At 43.6% G+C, this 24,269-nt stretch overlaps 2 protein-coding genes across 2 annotated transcripts; one reads left to right on the forward strand and one right to left on the reverse strand.

The window, feature by feature from the left end:
* The first annotated feature begins 956 nt into the window (after window positions 1-956).
* TMEM216 (transmembrane protein 216) lies at window positions 957-6,100 on the forward strand. Its single transcript, XM_089520733.1, has 5 exons — window positions 957-1,069; window positions 3,185-3,286; window positions 3,731-3,823; window positions 4,480-4,681; window positions 5,516-6,100. The coding sequence occupies exons 1-5, from the start codon at window positions 1,057-1,059 to the stop codon at window positions 5,529-5,531; spliced, it is 426 nt and encodes a 141-aa protein (XP_089376859.1). The 5' UTR covers window positions 957-1,056; the 3' UTR covers window positions 5,532-6,100.
* A 380-nt stretch (window positions 6,101-6,480) lies between these two features.
* LOC149314254 (fascin-like) lies at window positions 6,481-22,388 on the reverse strand. Its single transcript, XM_089523415.1, has 8 exons — window positions 22,083-22,388; window positions 20,651-20,900; window positions 16,513-16,569; window positions 15,420-15,701; window positions 14,324-14,442; window positions 10,276-10,429; window positions 7,336-7,509; window positions 6,481-6,708 (listed from the first exon to the last, which is right to left on the reverse strand). Exons 1-8 carry the CDS (start codon window positions 22,386-22,388, stop codon window positions 6,512-6,514), a joined length of 1,539 nt encoding a protein of 512 aa, XP_089379541.1. The 3' UTR covers window positions 6,481-6,511.
* Window positions 22,389-24,269: the final 1,881 nt, after the last annotated feature.

The raw sequence follows: 24,269 nt of genomic DNA on the forward strand, positions 1-24,269 counted from the left end.
TCTGGCCCTTGTTGTACTGGTTAACATCTAAACGAAACTGCTGGGAAAAGTCATCTGGAGTACTGGAGTTCAGTATGCAAAGGGATCTTGCAGCACCTTTGAGAAGCACTGAGGTCCAAAACATGCAGCAGAAACAATCCAGTTTGAGATCTTGGAACTCTTTTGAGACTAAGTGAAAGAAAGAAGTTGGCAGCATGAGCTTTCCTAGACTCAAGTCTACTTTTTTGGATGCATTTGGAGGAAAGACATTATGGTCGATGGTATCAAAAGCCACTGAAAGGGTCAGCACAACCAACAGCGCAACCAAATACATCTGAGGAAGTAGATTTAAGTCTAGGAAATCTCATGCTATCAACTTGTTTCTTTCAGTGAGTCTCAAAGATGCTTCAACATCTCTCTGCTTACTGATTCTACAGACTAACATGGCTATATCTTTGAATCCAGTTTGAGGCCGCTTTAACTCCCCTGGCTCAGTGCTAGGAAATTCTGGGAACTGCAGTCCTCCGCTGTGTCACAACAAACTACAAACACCCAGGATTCCCCCAGCACTGAGCCAGGGGGGCACCTGAAGAAGTAGGCTTAAGTCTATGGAAGCTGACGCTGCCAACTTCTTTCTTTGGAGGATGCTCCAAGATCTCCCTAAATACTCAGACTGGGATTATTTCTGCATTGTGTTTTGGACCCTGTGCTTCTTCCCTTTGCATAGCGAATGTCCTGTATAAAGCGGCCTCAGAGCGGATTATTTCTGCAGTGTGCTTTTTGTGGGGTTTGGGCCCGAAAAAGAGAGGAGGAGGAGGAGGAGGAGGAGGCAGGCTGGGCCTTTGCTAGGGCTGGGCCTCCTTCCGCAGGTGCTTCTCTGAGAGCCTCCAAGCAAGCAGAGCCCTGAGGAAGGAGGCCCAGCCAGGAGTCTAGCAAGGCCCTTCTGCTGCCGCTGCTGCTGCCAGCTCTCTCTCTCTCTCTCTCTGTGTCTTCCGAGGCGGAAGTGGCGTCTGAGAGGCGCCTGTCCGGGCGGCGGGCCTCGTCTTGTCTGCGCAGCGGTGTCCATGGCGATGGGAAATGGCGCCTCGCAGTGAGTGGAAGGGGCCCCTGGGAGCCCTGGCCAGGAGGGAGGGCCCAATGGATCCCCCCCAAAGCAGGCTCAGAGCGGAGTCCTCCTGGGCGGCAGCTGGAGGGGATGGAGGACGCCTCCCAGAAAAGGAGGACCAGCTCTGGCCAGCAGCCTGACTCTGCAGAGCCGCTTAGATAAAGCCCTGTGTGATGATGGAGGACACGAGGACCCAATGCAAAGCCACAACACACTCCTACAAATGCATGCTCCTTAGTTATTATGCTCAAAATGGAGCACGTTGTGGAATCCCAAAAATGCATGTAAAGGCCCCTCTCCCGGGCAGATGGAGGACATGGAGGACACGTCCTGGAAAAGGAAGACCAAGCCTAGTCAGCCTGGGCCTGAAGCGAGACCCCCCTCCCCCCCGTCTAAGGATGCCTCTCCTTCTTCCTCTTCTTCCTCCTCCTCCTGGGCTCCAGCCCCAAGGAATTCGGGGCGACACCTTTAACCAGCCCCAGGCTGCATCCACACTGCAGAAACAACCCGGTTTGACCCCGCTTTAGCCGCCAAGGCTCAAGGCTATGGAATTCTGGGAAGTGCAATTTTTGGTGACGCCACGACTCACTGCACTTCCCAGAATTCCATAGCCTTGAGCCTTGGCGGCTAAAGTGGGGTCAAACAGGGTTGTTTCTGCAGTGTGGATGCAGCCCCAGCCATGGTTGCCCAAGGCCTGGCTCTCCCCATGGATTGTAGAGGCTGTGAAGGGGTCTCAGCCTCTGAGGGGGAAGGCGAAGGGGCAAAAGGGCAGCCCTGCTGTGGGGCAGGGGCTTGGGCGGTTGGGTTATGAATGGGGTGTGTGTGTGTGTTGTGTGCCTACAAGCTCCAAGCCCAGGACTCCACAGGATGCAGCCAGGGCTGTTAACGGGGAATCATAGTGCTATAAACTGTGGGGCAGGAAAGGGTCCCAAGGCTTCCATGCTTAACCCCCCCCCCCCTGCAAAAAGGCTGCATACTGTTGGGTCTGGGTCTTCCATGGGCCAGGAAGGCACTCCCCCTTTCTCCCCCCTTTTGCCTGCCTTCCTTTGGAAGCTGGTGGTTGTTACCTGTCTCCAAGACGTTTCCGACTTATGGCAACCTGAAGGCGACCCTATGATTAGGTTTTCTTGGCAAGTTTCTTCAGAGGAGGTTTGGCATTACCTTCTTCCCCTGAGGCTGAGAGGATGTGACTTGTCCAAAGTCATCCTGTAGGAATTGAACCCTGGTCTCCAGAATCTTAGTCCAGTGCGCAAACCTCTATTCACACCATGTCTGGTGTTCAAATTACCTCTTGGCCATGAAACTCACTGCAAGTCACACACTCTCAGCCTCAGAGGATGGCAATGACAACTCCCCCTCTGAAGAAATAGGCCAAGAAAACTCCATGACAGGGTCACCTTAGGGTCACCATAAATTGGAAACAACTTGAAGGCACATAACAACAACCAACTAACAAAGGAAGGAAGGCAAAAGTAGGGATAAAGGGGGAATGCCTTCCTGGTGCATGGAAGATCCAGACTCAGTAGTATGCAGTCTTTTTGCACAGGAGGATTAAGAATGGAAACCTATCAACTGCTGCACAGTTTATAGAGTTATGATTCCACTTTAACAGCCCTGGCTGCATCCTTTGGAGTCCTGGGGTTTGTAGTTTGCTCAGGAGCTCCAGAGCTGCTCCTGGACTAACATTGCTAAATGCCTCCGCTTAATCCATCAGTCCTAGGATTTCATGGGATGTTGCCATGGCAGTTAAAGTGAAACATGGTGCTGTAATTGTGTGGTGTGAATGGGTCCTTCCATTCTGTGCCCTTGTCCAGTAATGGTCACAGAAGGCACTTCTCCTTCCCTTGGTAAAGATACTTCAGTCAGCCTTGGGAGACCTTGGACAACCTTAACATACCCATAATCTTGTCCACGTTTTGTCAGTGACAGGACTGAATAGAGACAAGTTTTGTGCCACATGAGTCTCAGTGTATGAAATGATGGCATATTATTAATACAGCACCCCAGGAAACTTTGCTGTGCTTCTCTTTGAGAGAAAATGTGGGTGAGAGAAAGAAAGGCCTCCCTCATATATTCATATTCTGGTTCGTACCCCTCCAGATCGCCAGCTGTCCTCTACCCCTCTGGAGATTCTGCTGTTCCTCAATGGCTGGTATTATGCCACATATTTCCTGCTGGAGATTTTCATATTTGTGTATAAAGGTGAGTTGTAGCTACAGCTCTGAGGGTTTGGAGGGAAGCATGTAAAAGTATCTCTGGGTTCTCCTTCTATGAAATATATTATTTGGGGCATATCTACTTTGTGGCTTTCTTTAGAGGAAAGTTAAAAAGCAGAATAGGGTGAATGTTGTAGTTTGTGATTCACAAATCACTTCATGCCTCTTATTGTTAAGATTGGCCTTAGGTACTAATTAATTTTCTCAAGAAACACAGTGGCTGGCATCTTGTTGGTCAGTACCAATTAGAGTAGATCAATTTAATCAACTGTCAAATAGTGAGTTAACACACAGTTAAATTTAATTATTTCAATGGGTCTACTCAAGTTAGGACTAAGAGAATTCAGCCCAGCATGTGAGCAGGGGTATCAGACCTTTCTGTTATCTTCTTTTCTTTTCTATACATATGGACACCTGTATATCTCCACAGGACTCCTGCTGCCCTATCCTTCTGCCAATCTGGCTTTAGATCTGGTCATGCTCTTCCTCTACCTTGGGATTGAAGTCACAAGGATATTTTTTGGTGAGTAACAATCAATGGATTCTGATATCAAAAATCAGCACATTTGTCTGTCATTAAGGACAGTGGGGCCTCATTATCCACGGGCTTGCAATGTGCTGATTTAAGCATCTGCAGATGGCAAACTCCCATTGTCCCCAATGGTGGTGCAGCACGCGGCCATGCTACCATTAGGAACAACTAGCCTTCAGGTAAGCCCTTGTTGTCCTGAAGTCCCGTCATCTGTAATGGAAGCTGTTTCCTTGGTGGTGTAGCAGTATCCCTTTGCATATTGAAGCAGACTGTGTGATTCAAAAAGAACGCCAAGGAAGGTTGGCTCTATCATGAAGTGGAGTGAAGCAACTGTTTCAGGCAGCATATGTTGTATGTCATGAAAAGACAGTAAATAATAGATAGGTTATTATATTATTACTGCCATACCTGGGGAGAACTTTAGGATTTTACTTTAGGTTCCCCTCCCCTTGTATATCAAAATATCTTGCTGGATTTGAGTTCTGTGTACTTGGTGTGGTTAGGTTGAGCCTTTTGTTGCTCATCGTCGGGCATTAAAATGTCTTAGATTGGCACTGGCCTTATATCTTGTCCAACCTCCTGAATATTGTAGATTTTATACTAAATCTGTTCTAAATCCTTTACTTTTCATATTTTTTGTATGGCAGGCTCAAAAGGGAATCTGTGTCAACGGAAAGTACCACTTGCCATCAGTCTGGCATTAACCTTTCCAGCCGCAGTGATGGCAGCCTACTATCTGCTACTGCAGACCTATGCCCTGAGGCTGGAAGCCATCCTCAATGCTATCCTTCTTCTCTTCTATGCTGTTGAGCTGCTGTTGGGCATTCTTACCCTGGCTGCCTTCTCCAGGTACCCTCTTATGAACTTTTTTTTTGTTATTTTAGTGGAAAGGATATTTAGATAGAATTGGGTCCATTTAGCTCTCAGTCAGCTACACCAAAGTGAGAATCATGTGGATCTCCAGGTAGTGCTAGATTATTATTGTTTGCCTTCAAGTCATTTTTTATTTATGGCAACCCTATCAAACCTTGGCAAGGTTTGTTCAGAGGGGGTTTACATTTGCCACCCCCTGAGGCTGAGAGAGTCTGACTTGCCCAAGGACACCCAGTGGGTTTCCATCGCTGAGCAGGGATTCAAACCCTGCTCTTCAGAGTCCAACACTCAAACCACTACACCACACTTGGCGCTAGATTATAACCCCCAGAAATCCTCACCATTGGCTATATTAGTAGATGCATTCCAACTGTCTCTGGAGGGCTGCATGATTCCATTGACTATTCTACACCAATTGGCAAGAACAGTTCAGGGTTTCAAGTAGGATTTTTTCCTCTGAGCCCTTCTTTCCAATCCTACATGCTAAAAATTTAAGCAGATAACTTTTGAATATAAAGCATGCACTCTAGTGATGAGCTACATATTCCTCCCCCATTAATATCAATGGGAAATAGTCTATGATAACTAAGGACTTCTAAACATTATTCCTAGCCTTGCTATGAGTGCTCTTGGATTTAGCTGCTTGAGGGTTCATCAACTGCATTCCTCTCATTTGTTGTTAGTTTGTTTCCTCAAGTAGGGAATCAGTGGAATGTAGGTTCAGTACATTCATGTTTGCTTTGACTGAGAAGCAAAGCATTTAAAATTGCCATTACTAACATTTTCTGTTGTGCCCTTTATTTTCTGAAGCTTGGATTCATACTGAGAAGCTGCCTGGTCTCCATTGTATGGAGAGTGAAGAGCAAGGCTGGATGAACCCTCCATTGCCATGGCTGGGCCCAGAAAAAGTTTCAGGTTCAGTTGTGCAAGCTGAAAGAAGATGCAGCAGGCATCTTTTTACTTCAGACATGTACAGACAAGCGGCCAGCAGCAGGATTTTTAATCATCAGTGAAAGGTCCTAACATTTCCCCACCATCACCAAGCATTCCTTTTGAAAGATGACAGTTTCTTCATTTCAACTGTACAGCTGGACCACTGAGCTCAGCCTGATGTATAGATCTGATGTGTAGCTGCTGTGTCCTTCAAATTCTTCAGAATGAGGTGTTCTGACATGAGATCAAGAATCTAGTATGTGTGCAGTGACACTCATTATGGCATTTGTGTCCAGCCCTTCCTAACTTTGTTACCTCCTGTGCCCTATTCCTGCAAAGGCATGGGGCTGAGGGCAGTGGGTCTTGGGCCCCTTCCCTCACTCAGTATTGTTGTGGTATGTATTGAGAATTTGTGATACTTGGTTTTATACTGTATCTGTGGAATAAATATTTATTTTTCAACTCCTGTAGTCGCATGGAGTTCCTCTCTAGTACACCTGTGCTAGTTAAGCTAGTGAAAAGGACTGTAGGTCTGTCCCTCCCTGATAAAGGATATAGGTGTTGGCAATAATCCAGCTGTGCAGAAAGCTTCAACAGCATGCTCAGGAGTATGGGAATGTTTAATTTTGCATTAAAGAGACCAGGTCCAGGACTTTCATTCCTTTCACCACATGTTAGGAAACCCAGCACATAGTTCCTATTGAGAGCACAAATACATACTCTCTGTTTCAGATGTAGGGAAAAGCCAGTTATATGGTCCTTGCAAAAGAAGGGTAGTTTCCTCGAAATTGGGGAAGGGTTGTTTTGGGACATTTGGAATAAGAGGTGATATTTTGCAGACGTTTATTAATGGATGTGGCAGATTAAAAGCCCTCAGTAATGGAACAGAGTTGCAGAAGATGGGTCTGAAGCCCCAGCCCACAGTCGTCCTCCTTGTTCGGCCACCAGAAACTTGTTGCCTGCCCTGATTATAAGGCAGCTTGAAGATGCAAATTGGATGGTGAAATTACTGGGACGGTCATTGGCAATGGAGATCTGTCCATCTTTTTCCACAGCCCAGTACTTGCTGCCTGCAGATCAAGTTGGAAAAAAAGGAGGGGAAGGTAAGAGAAAATGGAGACACAACAAGCTATGCTTTTGAATATCCCTGACTTCTAGTACTCAGTTGATTAAAGGAAAATTAGATTATTAGGATGTGCTGGTCATAGCATTTGTTACTACTAAGTGTGACTTAAAGCAGTAATTGCCAACTGGGAGATCTCCAGACATTTTGATCAACTTTATTCAGCCCCTGGCCAGGATAGCTAATGGTCAGAAAGTGGTATTCCAAAATACCTGGAGGACATCAGATTGGGGGAGACATCTATAGAAAGGAAAGTAGGGCTTTATAAAGGAATGTTATGAAAAATTACATCCAAACAGTAATTGTTTTTAACTAGGGCTGGGAGTCTAGATTCTATGTGCCAATTAGGAAACCTAATAGGCAGGGGGCCAGTTTAGAGACATAGTGGGACTGCCCTCAGTCTCCTGCCTCCTTTTGATTTGGGATGGGAGGGATGGCAATAAATTTAGTCTTTTATTCCAATCTAGTGTTCTTTTTAAAAATGTTTAATGGTTATCACTGATGCAACCATATCATTTTTGTGATGTAGATACTCTAGTTCTAAAGGACATTGTTCAGTGCAGGATATACTAACCAATTTGAAAATTGTAGTAGCCTTCCTCAGTCAGTGACAGGCTGCTGGCAATATAGCTGACACAGTTCCCTTCCAATCGTCTCACATCAGAGCACAACCCCACATAGCCTGCATCGCTATGCAGGACTAGCAGTGGCCGGTTCACCAGCAACAGCAAGAAATCTTCAATTTTTCCTGGAAATGCAAGCAAAAATATTTGATAGTGTTTCCCTAACTATAAATCTACTATGTAGAGCACAAAAGCCATGTCCCCCAACTTTTCAGAACTGTGTCACTAACCTAGGGAAAATCAGCTTCCGAGCTACCCGTACCAGGAGTTTGAGAAATCATACTACAGAACCAATGTTAAACCTTCACATGTAATCTTTGAGAAGAGGGGTGGAGGGAGAGCAGAGTAAAGAGCAGCTTATCTTTGCTCATACTGTATCCTGTCCTACAAGGGCAGTGTTCTGTGGCTTCTAGTAACTGCTGGCAGGCCTCTTGAGCTATTAAAATACCCAAAACCAGGACATAGAAACAGCCACATCTACCATTAGATAGGATGAGGCAAGTGCCTCAAGTGTTAGATCAGGAGGGGACAGCAACATGGTGTTGGAGTGGCACATTTACCAAACAGCTGGTTCTTCACACCTTAAACTAGCCTGCAGTTCTCTTATCTGGTAGAGAAGCCAGTATTGAAGTAAGATTCATCTGCCAGTCTGGTCCGTTTCTGTACATGGAATTGGCAGAGAGCACCATCTTCTCTTTTTACCTCAAGCAGCAAATCCATGTGCCCTGCCTCTGTAGGCTCAGGGAGGACTTGAGGTTGGCTTCCCATGTTACATTTTAAAATCCAGGACCAGCCTGCTGTGTTTGTCTATGAACCACAGGTGTGGAACATATGGCCCCCAGCTGTTGCTGTATTTTTTAGCCAGTATAGCTAATATTGAGGGAGGATGGAAGTTGTTATGTACTCCAGCAGCATCTGGTGAGCCACATGGTCCCTATTGTCTGCCACAAGATGGTGTTAGATTGAGAAGTAAATTTTAGTTTCCTCCTTGCTTAACTAAGCTGGGCAAGTATGAGAGAAAAGACCCTGGGTCCCATTTCAGACCCCCCAGAACTGTTCAAAGCTAGTTTATAGCTTGCAGTGAGCCATCTCTTTCTCCCAACTCACTTATAAATAAATAAAATAATAAAATCTTTATTTCTGTACCACTTTTCCTGGGAGATCAAAGCGGTTTACAAGTTCAGAAAAGATATACATCTCAACATACTACTATACAAAGTACAATCACAAATACACTTCCATAAAACATCATATAAAAACAGTTTAAAACCTCACAACCACAAGTTAAGCATCTTGAGGTATGCTTCAATTAGAGGATAACTTTCTCTATAAAGAGTCAGGAGGGTATGCTAAGCGGAAAAGATGGTTTTTCAACGCTTTCTTGAAGGCATACAGAGAAGAACTGAGTCGAATCTCTTCAGGGAGTTTATTCCAGTGCACAGGAGCTATAGCTGTAAATGCTCGTTGGTGAGTTACAGACAATCTCACCCTGGAATACTCAGGTAAGTACTTGCCTGTCGTTCAGAGAGTGCGGGGCAGATTATGTAAGGAGAGGCGTTCCCTCAAGTAACTCGGGCCCAAGCCATATAGGGCTTTATAGGTAATAACCAACACTTTGTATTGAGCCTGGAAGCTAATTGGCAGCCAGTGAAGAGATCTTAATACAGGTGTTATATGGTCTAACCTTGGAGTTCCAGTGACCAATCTGGCTGCAGCGTTTTGAACTAGTTGAAGCCTCCAAACCTGGTACAAAGGTAGCCCCATGTAGAGCGCATTACAGAAATCCAAGCGAGAGGTTACCAGTGCGTGTGCTACTGTTTCAAGGTCCTTTCGGTCCAGAGAGGGGCGCAGTTGGCGTATCAGCCGAAGCTGATACCAAGCACTCCTGGCCATCATATCCACTTGGGATGATAACTGTAAGGATGAATCCAGGAGTACTCCCAAACTGCGAACTTTGTCCTTTAGGGGAAGTGTGACCCCCATCCAGGACCAGGTAACAAATTCTTCTGTCTGGATCTGGGGTACCTATCACGAGTACCTCTGTTTTCTCTGGATTCAGCATGAGTTTGTTTTCCCTCATCCAGCCGATTACTGACTCCAGGCAGGCATCTAGAGGAGAGGTGCCATCTTTAGTCACTGAATCAGTCGGAGACATGGAGAGATAGATCTGGGTGTCATTAGCGTACTGATAACACCGTGCTCCATGTCTCCGGATGATCTCTCCCAGTGGCTTCATGTAAATATTAAACAGCATGGGGGACAGAATGGCGCCCTGAGGGACGCCAGATGTCAACTCTCTTTTCCAAGAGCAACAGTCCCCCAGCCTCACCATCTGGAGCCTTCCCAAGAGGTAGGAACGGAGCCACTGGAGTGCAGTGCCCCCGATACCCAACTCTCTCAGGCGCTCCAGAAGGATACCATGGTTTATGGTATCGAAGGCCGCTGAGATGTCCAAGAGCACCAACAGGGTCACACTTCTCCCATCGATACTCAGACGGAGATCATCGACTAAGGCGACCATGGCAGTCTCAACTCCAAACCCTGCTCTGAAGCCAGTTTGAAATGGATCCAGATAATCGGTTTCATCCAAGACAGCCTGGAGTTGAAAAGCGACTGCCCTCTCAAACACCTTGCCCAAAAAAAGGTAGTAAGGAGACCAGTCTGTAATTACTCATCTGCAGGGGATCAAGGGAGGGTTTCTTCAGAATTGGTTTCACTATGGCCTGTTTTAAGGCAGCTGGAAATAAACCTTTTCGAAGGGATGTATTAATTATAAGGAGAATGAAGTTGTAATTACATCCTCTCCCTGAACGGTCAGCCAAGATAGGCAAGGGTCTCTTGTCACTATTGAAGCTTTCTACTTGTAAGACAGCCTCTCTACCAACATGTACCTGCAACTTTTGGAACTGCAAGCAGTTGTCCATTGGGCCGCATGGACACATATTTGTCACCTATGCGAAGCATCACCTTCTGGTCTTGATATTGCAGATCAAACCAGACATTGTTGTCCTGCTTGCTGTTGCTGACGATGCAATCGTTGGGACCCTGTGAAAGGGGAAAGTTTCAGCTGAAAAGTTTTTGGTACTTCTGTTTTACACAATATTTGGAAGACATCTGCCAAGATCCCTTCAGTTAGTCTAATCCATATTTATCTTTCAGTGCTGGATTAGGTCAATGCATAAGTGAAGGAGGAAATACAATAGTTGGGTACTATTCTTAGTGATAGTAATTGTCCCAAAGCAGAGAGTGTTCCCCTTTGTTTGTAAAAGCATTTTCGAAACTTCTGTTGTTACCATCAAAGTCAAACATATTTTTAATAAATACTGTAATTCTTAGGAGTTAACAAATCATTAAGGAACATATTCATGCCATTTTGTTCTAGTGTTTCAGATTTTCAGGCTTTTTAGTCAAAGATCACATGAATGACTTTCTCTGTATCCTTATGTATATATTGTAACTTCTCTTTTTGTACTGTCTTGCAGCTTTAGATGATGTGTTTAATGGCAACTTGACACCACAGTCATCTTGGTCAGAATCTCCTTTAACAGTTTGGACATTTTCAGGGGTTAAAAAAATCAGAGGACTGACTACATACTGGAACTGGATTTTCTTAAATTGGAGAAGCTATGTTAGAAGAAGAGAAGATGTACCATGATAGAACCATCCTTATTGCAGAATACTAAGAATTACTCAAAGGAAGAGTTTGTTGTTCTGCATCTTGCCCCAAGTTGCAGGATGTTCTGGCATTCCAGTGTTCCCCTCTGTTAGAGGACAGAATTTAGCATCTCAGGCAATCAGTTCCATTGCCTGCTTCCCTCAAGTAGTGGTGGAGAATGAGCTTCCACTACACAGTAAAATCAGCAGGACTAGTCAGTGGTAGGTGGGATGGGGTGTTATCTTGACCATCACCTTGGGCAACAAAATGCCATTGGCAAAAAAGGCAGAAAGTAGCACTTTCCCCTTGAGTGGACAAAAGTATCTTGGGAAAGGTGGGAAAAGCCCTTACTAGCACAAGCATCAACAAACAATTTGGGAGCAATGGGGATCTACCACTCTTTAATGAGTCTTATATACCAGCTTCCTTCTTGCTATATTAGCATTTAATTTGTACCCCAACCTTCTATGTTAAAAACTACATTCAAGGCAGATGTAGTTTCTCTCTCAGGCTGTTTTCCCCAATGTAGTGTTCTGCACTTTAACTCCTATTGATCTCAGTCAGCACTGCCAATAATCAAGAATGCTGGAAGGCACCCAGCTGGTTTAGAACATTTTGGGTTTTTTCCCCATGCCCATCAACAGGTTTTGTGAACAGTCCAATATATTACAGAAAGTGTTCTGATAGTAACTCATCACCTCCTTGCTCACATTTAATAGAATACCATAATCTTATCACTGATTTGTCAGAATGGTCACACAAACAGTCCTGTAAAACAATTTATGTGGAGGCTTCATCAGCTAAATGATTTATCTGAACAACTCAACAAGTGTATGAACTGAAAAATGCCTCAGGAGAAAGCTGGTTTAGTTCCATCCTTGTCTGGAAGAAAGGAAGGGAAAGAATATTGGAGATTAACTCATGAAGGATAAATACCACAGCACAAATAGGATGGAAGTTTTTAAAAGTTATTTTTTAGGGACTACAGCCTCCAGAATCCTTCAGCTAGTATGGCAGCAGACCATGCCAGCCAGGTGATTCTGACTACTGCAGTCCCAAGATGTGATGGCTGGAATCCTGCTGGGCAATTGTGAATATGTAATTTATAGTTATTCATAACTGCAACCTATTTACAATCACTATGCAACCCCTAGTTTAGAAATGATGTAGGAACAGTGAAAGTACCCTAAACCTCAGTTACCCAGCTGTTGGGACTGATTGGGATCTGTTCCCCTGTCAATTGTGAAACCGCTGCCTGATGTCCCCACCCGACTTCACCTGAGTGATCTCCAGCATGAGGAGGATTTGTAATAGAGATTGTTCAAAGAATGAGGTAGGAATTCCAAGCTTCTCTCGATCCCACCAGCTGCTTACCACTGGGGTCATGCTGAAAAATTCACTACATAGCAACATCATGCTATATACAGTATGCAATGATCATATTAGATCCCAATGGACATTTCCACGTTCTGGTGATAGTGCAGGAATCCACAGCTAAAGCAAGCATGACAACTGGCCTCTCTTTGAAGACCTCCAATGAAAGAGAGTCCACTATCTTCAAAATAAGTTTTTTCCATTAACAACTCTTGCAATCTTTCTAATATTTAATTAGAATCTCCTTTCTTATAGTCTGAATATGTCAAAATACGAAATCCACAAAACAGTGATACCTTTACAAAGGTAAAGTACAAAATCCATCATGTAAGTTTTTTGTGGGTTTTTTGGGCTATGTGGCCATGTTCTAGAAGAGTTTATTCCTGACATTTCGCCAGCATCTGTGGCTGGTATCTTCAGAAAATGTTGGCATCGAAGAGAGCTGGATACACACACACACACACACACACACACACACACACACTCTGTAGGGAGGAAATTCCATGTTAATCTGTGCATTGTTGTTGTTCTGTTGTTGATGGCAGGGCCTCAGGGTGGGAGGATATGCAAAGGAGAATTAGTGTCTGCTAATTGGTGATCATTATTTGTTGGGAAAGCCCCTGACCCTGGGTGGTTTCTCATTTGCATTGGAGTCCTCATTTTGCTATTCTTCAGGACTGGTAGCCAAACTTTGTTCACTTTAAGAGTTTCTTCTTTCAGGTTGAAATTATTCAGATGTTTATGGATTTCAATGGCTTCTCTATGCATTCTGACCTGATAGTTGTTGGTATGGTCCAGGATTTCAGTGCTATCAAACAGTATTTTATGCCCAGGATGGTTTATCACATGTTCTGCTATCACTGATTTTTCCGGCTGACTCAGTCTGCAGTGTCATGCAAGCTTTTGAAGCTTTACTAGCTTCATCATCAGGCAAAAATGTTAAAAATCACACAGCAGAAGAAAAGTGATGATGCTAGTGTCACAGGCCTACAGATGTTACTTCTGTTGCCAGTTAAAATAATCTGAAGGGATTCCAATGCTGTCAGAGGCCATTCTCCTTTTTGGCTATGTGGGGACCAGGAACAAAGGAGAGTAAAACATAGGCAATAAAATTTCAAATCCATTAGCAGCAGCAACTTCCATTGAGATCCACGCTAACTCTCTCCTGTCCCTTTCTTAGGTAGAGAACACTGAATTTCTCAAGAGGTCTCTACTCTTGCATCTAGAAAAATGTAGGTGTTGTATAGGTAAAATCTGCCAGTTGTAATCTAAATGAAAGAATATAGCAATCAGAATACACCTGTCTGGGTTCTCTTCATCGAAATAGCAGAAAACGATCTTGCTCAGTCCTCTGTGTGACAGCAATTCAGATATTTGAAAATGACTGTCTTAGCATATTTCAGTCTTCTCCTCAACTATTCCTTGTAGATCTTGGTTTCCAGACCCAAGCTGACGTCCCATTTAGTGATACATGCCAGTATAATTTTGCTGTAGAGGAAGAAATTCAACACCAATCTCACACAATGACCTCGACCTCCACAAAACTACCTGTCTTTTGCTGCTGCCTTTCAGGATATGACACTGTGTTGACTGGTGCAGAATGGAGGATGGTGGATAAGAAGCATCTGTCTGAGTTCCTATAGCCAGATGTATGACAATGAAAACATCTTCTGGAGGTTCTCAGAAGGGGGTTCTCCTTGTTATGCATCTGGCTCTAGGGACACAGCCAGATGCTTCTCATCTCCCCCCAACACACACACACTGTCCACTAGCCACTACATGGCCATGTTGGGGAGACCAGCAGGGGACAAATGAACTTGAAAAGAAGGGAGAGGGCAGATGGGTGTAGTTCCTCCTGAGTGGAACTTTCCATCTCTTCTACTGATGGAGGATCTCAGATATAGACTCACCAAAGACATGTATGTGCCACAGTAGCCACGGAAGCAGACTTTCTTTGTGGTATCATCAAACAGCAACTGGAAGATCTCTGTGTTGCCAACAGCCATAGCGTTGGCATAGAGGTCAGCGCCTGCCAAGACAGGAAAGAAACAGAAGTCTCAGTGACTACAGCTTACTTAGAACATAAAGCATCTGTCTCACCCTGGCTCAAAACTATTGCAGATACCATTACAGGCTTGAGTGCATTATGCTAGAAAGGTCTGTAGTGTTTGTATGCAACACTGATATCTTTAAGAAGACCCCAATGAGTCTATCTTTATAATGTGCTCCTTAGAACTAATGTGATTAACAGTGGATTAAATATTAGGTGTATACCTGGATTCATATCCCCATTCATACCTGGATTTCTTGGGTTCAGTGACATGCAGTTTTCCACGTGCAATTGTGCCAGTAGTCATAGTCCAGCTTGGTGTATGCAGTACAAAGCATTTGCATGCAGAAGACTTCCACATGCTGTTTTCTTAAAGTAACCAATACTGGGGGTGAGGGGATCTTGGGTTAGTTCCAGTCTATTTTATACTACTTCCCCTTTCAGACCCTTGCTTTTCAGTATTCCACTTCTGTCAGCCATCTTATGTTTTGGTCAGAGTCAATGACACTTTTATTTGACCACCTGTCCATCACAAATGTTGTGTTTGTTGTTCAGCATCCACCCCATCTTATTATTTTCATGTTAGATCTCCACCTGCACTTTTCCCTCAAGACGTGTCCATATTAACTTTCCCTGCAGTTCTTGCTTTTCATTCTACAGCTTATTCTGTACCCTCCTTATTTTCTCTGGGGCCCCTTTAGCTTCTGTAATTGCTACAACTCCCTTCAAGTCTTCACCTGGCCTCACAAGCTAGCCCTGTTCTAGGACTTAGCCAAACAGACAATTTCTCCATTCTTCCTAGGAGCTGGACTACAAACTTTCCTTATTTCCTGAGCAGGAGAAATGGTTATTGAGTGTCCATGGTCATTAGACCAAATCAGTAAAAACAGTGCCAGAGAGGTTTTACCATCACAAGTGATATCTAATATTGATAATGCTGCCTTCACCCAGCTCACCTGGTCTGCAGCAGATGAACTTGTTAGTAGAAAAGGAACGCAGTGAGACCTGGGCAGGGCTGGATTCCATAGTGAAGAGTTCATCTCGTCCAGGTTTGTCCATCTTTACAGTTTTCATACCACCTTCTCGCACACTCAGGTACTTTCCCTCATCATCCCGCAGGGCAACCATGCCACTATTCACTTCCAGGGAGTACAAAGTTTCTGGCCCAACTTCTGGCACCAGTGAGCCATTGGCAGCCAACAGTTTGCCAGCTCCATTCTTCAATCCATACTTCTTCACTGAAGAAGGAAAAAGAAGAGAAGTTACCAGGGATTAATGTTTACTCATGAAAAACAGTCTCCACAGTGAAATAATGCCTACAGAGAAGCATCACGAGAGATACTTGTTTCTCTCTGCAGGGACGCATCCTGCAGTACCAATTTCTAGCAGCTCACCCTTGATTTTTCCCATTATATTTCCCTCCCCAACAAAACTGGTTTTCTTTCTACATAGGTACTGTAGATCCTTTTCATTTCTCTTAATAAATTGCCTGAGGTTCATTGTCTCTTAGTTTTATATTTCTTTGGTGCTACCATTACAATTGGTTGTTTTTTTTAAGACTATTTTTCTGCCATTGCAATATTCAGGGTGGAGTGGTGTGGAATTTATGTATGTTCCTTTTTGAAACAGCTAGATGACATGCCCCCTCCCATTCAGTTAAAATGCATCAAGGCACACAAACATGAATATCTTAACTGACTGCTTTATCATACTAGCAGGCAAACAGGATTTAAACAAGAGCTAAACTAGAGAAAACCAGGAAATGTCTGAAGTTTATCACACGTTTCCTGGTTTTCTCTAGCTTAACTCTCGTTTAAATCCCGTTTGCCCACTAGAGTGATAAAGCAGCAAGTCTTATCTGAAAGCCTTGCTATAATTAGGAGTCATAATTATCCAAGCCAGTGGCCATGCTGGCTGGGGAGTTATAAAAGCTGCAGTCTGGAAAAAAAAAGCAGCTTTTCCAAGTTCTGCCCCAGTTAATGAATGCTGTCAAAGAAATCATTTCTGTCATCTACAGTGACTTCCTGGGTAATCAGAATTTGAATTCACCTGGTATATATGGGGAAAATAGCCTTCTGTCAGCATTGTGTGCCACGGAATCCAGACCTATTAAGGAGAGGCAAATGACTCAGGCTGAACTTTTTCACACATGAAAAAAAAAACAGAGGACTAATCTAGAAGTTGCTTTGGACAGCTGAATGCATGCACTTCTGAGGGGTTGGGATTTTAGCAGGCACTGTTCACATCTAATCATAAACCGCTTACAATAATTTGCCAAGTCATACATGGCCACAACAAAAGAAGTTACATAAGTATACTCTTGCATGTCCAGAGGAAAAACAAGAAAAGGGCAGGTACGTTCCCATGGGCAGTCTGCACCACAAGACACAACTGCTTCGGGCAACAGATACTGGGGGAAGGCAGTAGTGAGCTTTGCATGTATTCCTCTTGAGTCCTTTGGCCATTTCTCTCTGTTGGAGGACAAGAGCTGTGTGTGCCTCATGGACCACATTGTTCCATGTAAACTAGCCCACTCTCCTTAGGGTGATGGATTCTGTTTCACTGCCACTCTTGAAGTAAGATTCAACTGCCAGTCAGGTTCATTCTATACATAGAAGGGGGGCACCATTTTGTCATTTGCCTCAAGTAGCAGAATATCTTGGGCTTTTCTGATGTCTCTGAAATTTGCACACATGCAGGTGCTATATATAGCAATAGAAACAGCAAGTACATTTCTATACTGCTCATCAGTGCACTTAAGCACTCCCTAAGCGGTTTACAATGTGTAAGGTAATTGCCTCCCAAAAGCTGAGTACTCATTTTAGCGAGCTAGAGAAGGATGCTAGGCTAAGTGGACCCTGGAGCCCTCTCAGGGAGTGAACTCACAACCTTGTGGCTGTGAATGGCTGTTTTTAACCATTGCACCACCAGGGCTCCTAAGAGCTGTAGCCCCCCAACAGTGGAAGGCCCTCCATTTGGAGACCCCATTGCCACCAATACTAGCTTCATTTAGGGGTTAAGTTAAAACATGGCTATTTATTAAAGCCTTTGGGCCTCACTGACTTACTTCCAATCCTACATACAGGATTTGAAAACTATTTCAATAATTTAAATAAGCCTGTTTTCAGTTGTTAATGTGTTTAATATGTTTTAGTCTATTTAAATTAATGTTACAGTTTTAAATTGTTATCACCTGTTAGTAATGACTTTACCTGTATGCCGCCCTGAGATCTTTTAAAGTAGGGCAAGATATGAATATTTTAAAGTACTAACTAAATAAAAGAATATTCTGTACCACACATCGAAACATGCTCCAACCATATTTCAGCCATTGCCTTATGTTTCCATTAAATGTTTTTCATCAACAATAGCTTAATAGCCTACTTTTCTATTAGAAATTGAAGTGATGGCCATGCTGAAAGTTTGTAGCCAGACTATACATTCCAACACAGGAGGGGAAAAGTATGTTACCTCCAGCTATTCAATTACAGCACAATGAAAGGATAACAAAACTCATGGATCATTGCTCCAAAGAAAGGCCTAGATGTGGTGGTGCTGTTGTTTGTACAAGAGTTTTTCCAAGAAATGTCTGTCTAAATGAGCACTCCTGCACAAGGGCAGTGTAAAAGGAAAGCACAAAAACATGCACAAAATACATATTTTTAAGGTTCACAGAATTATACTGGAAGAGTGTGGATGTGTGTGGCAGGGGATACTTGTTACTATGGCTCATGCACTGAGGGTGGCTATGTGTGCACCTCACTACATGGTTCTGGGTTGAAGCACTATGCTGTTTGGTCCACAGGCTGGTACTAGATACTGCACTGACATCACCACTAATCACATCATAAAGATTATATCACATCATAAAGGGAGAGAAGCAGGCCCAGCTCTATCAGGCCTGGCCTAAGTTAAGAAGAAGAGCCCTCTCTCCAATCCACCTGCCTTGGACTAGGCCTCAGAGGGAGAGAGGAACTGCTGGACCTGATCCCCTTCCCCTCCACCATTCCCTTCTCCTTTTGTATCATGTATTTTTAGATTGTAAGCCTGAGGGCAGGGAACCGTCTAACTAAAAGATTGTATGTACAGCGCTGTGTAAATTTACAGCACTTTATAAATAAAGGTTAATAATAATAATAATAATAATAATAATAATAATAATAATAAATGTAAGCCACTCTGAGAGCCTTTAGGGCTCAAGGGCTGGGTATAAATACCGTAAATAAATAAATAAATAAATAAATAAACAAACGGTATTCAGGAAGGTATGTGCTGTTGTACCCTGGTAGATTGGACACATAGCTATACACAGCATGAGGGATTAGAAACAGTGCATTTTCCCCAGATACAAGAATTTAAGGAGAGGGAATATTATTCCTCCACAATAGAAATGCAGTTTGAGGGCACAAGAGAGACTGTGTGCAAGAAAAAAAGAAAAGAAAGAAAGACTGGAAAAGGTGCATTTAGTGTGCAACTAATTGCAGAGAACAGCTTAAATTGACTCTACATCTATTCCTTTCCATCAGACCAGAGATAAGCAATATACAGCTGAGGGTACTAAGTGGTGGCCATGATCTAGCTCAAGTTAGCCACAACTGAAGCAAGCCTAGTGTTTTCAAAAGTACTTACAGTGCAATCCTATCTCCATAAAGTAAACCTTTCAGAAGTAAACACTGACATGTTAAATGGGTTTTTCTCTAGTGGTCAAGATCACAGTCTTAATCATTATCATTTTATAACATTTTATATAATCATCAGTTATAACTGTAAATTTAATCTTATATTTTATGTTGTGAATTTTGTTGATTCTAAATAATTTTCTTAAATTTAATTTATTGCCATAGCTTTGAAGGGCAATGGCTTAAATATCCTAAAGCCATCAGATCCTGTCTGATCTTGGAAGCTAAGCAGGATCAGCCATGGTTAGCACTTGGATGGGAGACAGCCAACAAATACCAGGCGCTTTGAGCTATATTTCATAGGAGGTAACTGGCAAAACCACCTCTGAGTATTCCTTACCCAAAAACACTATGAAATTCATAGGTTCGCCATAAGTCAACAGGTGACTTGAAAGCACCTTTGTTGTTGCTGTGTTAAGTGTATATACCTTGCATTCTGACTCCCTAGTTTCAAGGTCAGATTTTAGGACAGCATAGAATTATTTAGAGACAATTTAAAATCAAGAAGCCTATGTTAACAACATAGTTTTCATACCCTCCAACATTTCACAGATGAAAACAGACATGTGTAGCCAAGCAACATGTGTGTGTAGCTCAGATGGCAAAAGTAATTAAGAGCCTGAGCCTAATGGGAAGCACAAGCTTTTACCCTCTCCTCCTCTCCCCTATCCCACCAAATTAATTAAGTTCAAACCATTTTTGAATTAAGTTTCCAGCAATTAAAGTAAGTTGAGGACTAAAAGGGGGAAGCAATGGGAAGAGAGCAAGAGAGTGAAGCCCTGTTCACACCGGCCATTAAGGCCGGCATGGGGGCAGAGCTGGGGCATAGCGTACTCATGACACATGCCCAATTTGGCTCCCTAGGGCACCCTGACACTGCGTGCTACTCCACAAGGCACGCGGTGTCATGGTGCTCCTCTGGCTCTGTGTCCATATGACACAGTGCCAAAGGGGTGCCATATAGCTGCAGCAACACAGCTATGGTGCCTTTTCGAGGGTGGAAAAAGGAACTGCTTTTTGTGGCTCCTTTTTGTGCCCTCGAAAAGCCAGACTGGGGCTGTGGTGGGAAGTTACTGCAGCCCGGTCCAGCTAGGAAAAGGACTGCATGTACAGCCCCAGAGAGAAATCAGGACATTTGAAAAACAACTGAAAAAGTGGGATGACAGAGGATTCATTGGGACTATCCCTACTAAATGAGGACAGCTGGAGGGTATGAATTTCTGTTTATAACTTGGGTCTACCTAGCATACAACATTCCTCATTTTGAGTCACCCAGGTTTTTTTAACGGTAGATTGTTGTTTTAAAGATCACAATTCAGAACTTAGAAAGGTAACTTTTTTGAACCACAGACCCTGACTAGCAGTTGACTAACAGATTCTGAGAGCTGTCATCCAAAAAAGTAACTCTTCCAAGCTTTGGTTTGCATACTATCAGGATGATCCTTAAACTCCAGGTTGAAACCCTACGCAAGGGAAGAAGAGTAATTCAGGAACATGCCTCCACCCACATTTGAAATCATAGTAGATTGTGATGACAGATTCAGCTCCCCATGGCATATCGCGATCACAGCGCAGCACCCCAGCTTTCTCATCACAGCGCACATAACGCTTCCTGTTGGGGTTGTACATTGCAACGTTGGGATGCACAGCAAGGTGTAAGGTCCATTTTTCCGTTTCTGTGGCAGCCTGGGCAAAGCAGGTGACATTCTCCTCTGCCCCACCCAGGTACCGCTTGGATTGCTCATTCTGGAAAGAGACCTGCCAGGAAGGAGGGAGAAATAAGAACCTCATCACTTGAGACAGGAAGAGTAAGACAATTCTTGTTGACAATAAAGAAGGTGCCAGAACAGCTCAGGTATATTTGTAAGCTTTACTTTTGGGTCTTCAACTCCCAGAATAATGCAGTCATTGGGGGGATTCTGGAAGATGTAGTCTGAAAAGTAACTATTAAAGCTATTTGCCTGTGATTATGGAGTTGCTGTGTTCCATACTGTGCCCATGAAGTCCCATTCACCCAATTTCTAGGCCTAACAAGAGAAGAGAGGTTAAGTTACAGTCATTCTCAGCCTTTGGCTTCCCAAATGTTTTTAGATGTCAGTTCCGATAATTTCTGAACATTGGTCATGCTGATTAAGGTTTCTGAGAGCTCACGTCCAAAGGCTGAGAAGTACTTGGCTAGGACATTATCCTAGATCACATCTCCAGGCAGCTCTACCATTGACTTTGGATAAACTATTCCAACACGTCTTTCCCTGTCAGCATCTAGATTAAACATCACTCTCGTGATGAATAAAGACAAATATTGGTTTGGTTCACATGGCTGATTTCATTTAAAGAATTCAGAAGGGTCCTGAGAGGAAAATGTCATTCCCAATTCCAGGACAGATGGCATTCTCATAGTTGTCAGAACCAGACTGAGACATTTCACTGCCTGAAGGTGGGACAACAAATGGTGTTCCTTTTCGCTAAGTCAAGAGGTGTAGTACCCAAGGTCAGACAAGTTATTGTGGCATCTGTGGCACAAACCTTCAAGTTCATCTTCCTGACAGTATAAATACATCAATAATAATTCAAATAATCAACACTTTGCTTTTGCCTAATGGTAGCTCTGGCTCCAACAAGTAATTACACATTTCAGCAGTGCAGGGAACAGTCATCTGGAGTTGCCCTTCAAATCCAAGTACTAAAATGCTGGGAAAACATCCTCCTCACCCTTACCCCCCTCCCCAAATTGGTATTTCTCCTCTTGCATCTGCTTCTTCTGCTTTTTATTCAGAGGATAATGGCAACAAATACACTTGCAGCCATAACATTCAGAGCTTATTAACTCATTTATTGTATGCCCTCTGCCCTCTCCAACCCCACATCCAGCCTTTCTGAGCAGAATCCCAGCCTGATAATGGAGATTAACAGGTTATGCATGGATCTGAATGATTGCACCTTGCCATCTGGATACTGATGCAGCAGGAAGAAAGTCTGAGGTCCTGGCTTATCCTGGTCACAGGTGACTTTGCCGTTTGGGTCGGCAGCCAAGTAGCGCTTCAGGGCACTGATCAGGTGAAGTTTCTGGCCAGCCCCTTCTCCGGGGCCAGCTGCCCCAGCTCCATGTGGGCTCACAAACTGAAGTACCCACACCTGACGAGGCTTCAGTTGCTTGCCAGTAGCTGCCACCTGGAAACGGAAGGGTTCAGCAGTCAGGTATCTGTTGGCTGCATTGACCAGGCCAAATTCAAGGGAGACTGTCATGGTGGGAATAAGCAAGGCTGTAATGGCACCACTTCTGCAGATTAGCTAGCTGGGACCATTTGAGAGTCATCCTGGGCCTTGAGGTCATAATGGGTGCCTAGCAACCAGACAAACTCACCATCAAGCCCCACCCACACAGGTTCATCATCTAGACTAAATTCCAAAAGGGTTAGATTCACTCAGACTGCACATTCTCTCAGTGACACACAAGCAATGCCCTTTTGTGACAAAGCAGAGGTGCAAATTCAAAGACAGAGCCATGATAGGAGTTTATCACACAGGAGGCTAAGTGCCCAAATCCTGTGCAGAAACGGCATTTAAATCCCAGAAAAATCCCAAAAAAGTGGGATAGTTTTCAAACATATCAGGGGCGTTGAGCATTAATCCAACATTAACCCACAAAGAAAGTGGTCAAAATTGGCCACTTTTTACTTTTGGGAAAGTCTTGAAAGTAAAAAGCAGCTGATTTTGTCCACTTTCTGTGCGGGTTAATGTCGGATTAATGCTCAGTGCCCCCAACGCTGTCTGAAAATGATTCAGCTTTTGCGGGATTTTTCCATTTCCTATGTGGGATGCCCCCCAACATCTTCTGAAAAAGACCCCGCTTTTGCGGGATTTTCCCGATTTGAATCCTGTTTCTGCATGGGATAAACTCTGTGTGATAAACTCCTTAGTCTGGAAAATCTGTATGCCAAGGGATCTTGCAGCACCTTTGAGAATGACTGAAAGAAAGAAACTGAGAGCATGAGCTTTCCTAGACTTGAGAGCCTACTACTTCCTCAGATGCATGTTTGGAGTGGGGAACCCAGAGACCGACCTATATAAGCCAAGGGTATGGGAGAATGTCTGCATCCCATAGTTGCTGTCTTTTACTTGAAAGAGCACTTAAGACCTCAGAAGTATTCCTAAATAGTTTTGTTTGTAAATGTAGAATCAGTGCATGGCTAGAAACAAAAGACTACTCCAGTAAAATGTAGCTCAGCTGCACATCCTACATCAAAGGGATTTTGCAGCACCCTTGAGAATAGAGAGAAGCTGTTGGCATGAGCTTTAGTAGGCTTCAGTCTACTTCCTCAGATGTATGTTAGCCGTGCAGATTCTAGATGCCATAATCTAACATTCTTATGCAGAAACAGTTTATATAGGTCTGCATCTGTATTTTCCACTCCAAACATGCATCTGATGAAGGAGGCTCAAGTCTAGGAAAGCTCATGCTGCCAGCTTCTTTCTTTCAGTTAATCTCAAAGGTGTTTCAAGGTCTCTTTGCACAGAGCTGCAAATGGGATACCCAGGGCCCAAGGAAGCATCTAGTACCAGGGTGATAGATGTTCTAACTGCAAAGGAGGACAAGGCACTGCAAAATGTAGGACATTCAATAAAAATTGAGGACATAAAAATGAAAGACAAAAAACAATCATAGAAATATAAATCCATGCTTCTTAGTCATGCTCAGAATGGAGGGCATTTGGGAATTCCTCCTGGACAGAAGGTTGGAATGGAGGACATGTCTTGAAAAGGGAGGGCATCTGGTCACCCTGATCTATATGCTAACATTGTAGACCTGTTTCTTCAACCCTGAGGAACAACCCCTCTTTCTTCACTAGCTCTTCTAGCACTCCATAACAGTGGAATATTTTACTCTTACCCAAGCACAAAGAAAACATCTAGCAACAGTGACACAATATGCTTGTAAAGGAAATCTCTCCCATCAGAGAAGGAAAGGGATTGCTTTGTTGCATTATATTGATTGATGTTGAGTGAGCATCATGGCTTGTTCCGTACTCATATGACAAAGCAGACATGAGTCCAAGATACAGAACATTATAGGCATCCCATAGCTCTGCCTCCTTACTGCATACATTTAAGATCTCCCTTCACAGA

This window comes from Sceloporus occidentalis, unplaced genomic scaffold (assembly GCF_023333645.1).
Source record: "Sceloporus occidentalis isolate IW3139 unplaced genomic scaffold, rSceOcc1.0.p SCAF_4, whole genome shotgun sequence".
Lineage (NCBI taxonomy): Eukaryota > Metazoa > Chordata > Lepidosauria > Squamata > Phrynosomatidae > Sceloporus > Sceloporus occidentalis.

Bases quoted from the DNA above. Each gene is read 5' to 3' on its own strand.
- LOC149314254 (XM_089523415.1), bottom strand. From the start codon at position 22,388: ATGACAGTCTCCCTTGAATTTGGCCTGGTCAATGCAGCCAACAGATAC. The intron at 14,443-15,419 runs GTGAGCTGGGTG...CTGTCTTGGCAG, and splicing joins GTTCATCTGCTGCAGACCAG to GCGCTGACCTCTATGCCAAC. The intron at 7,510-10,275 runs GTACATGTTGGT...TTGCATTTCCAG, and splicing joins TGCAGTTCCAAAAGTTGCAG to GAAAAATTGAAGATTTCTTG.
- TMEM216 (XM_089520733.1), top strand. The intron at 3,287-3,730 runs GTGAGTTGTAGC...ATATCTCCACAG, and splicing joins TTTCATATTTGTGTATAAAG to GACTCCTGCTGCCCTATCCT. The intron at 3,824-4,479 runs GTGAGTAACAAT...TTTGTATGGCAG, and splicing joins AGTCACAAGGATATTTTTTG to GCTCAAAAGGGAATCTGTGT.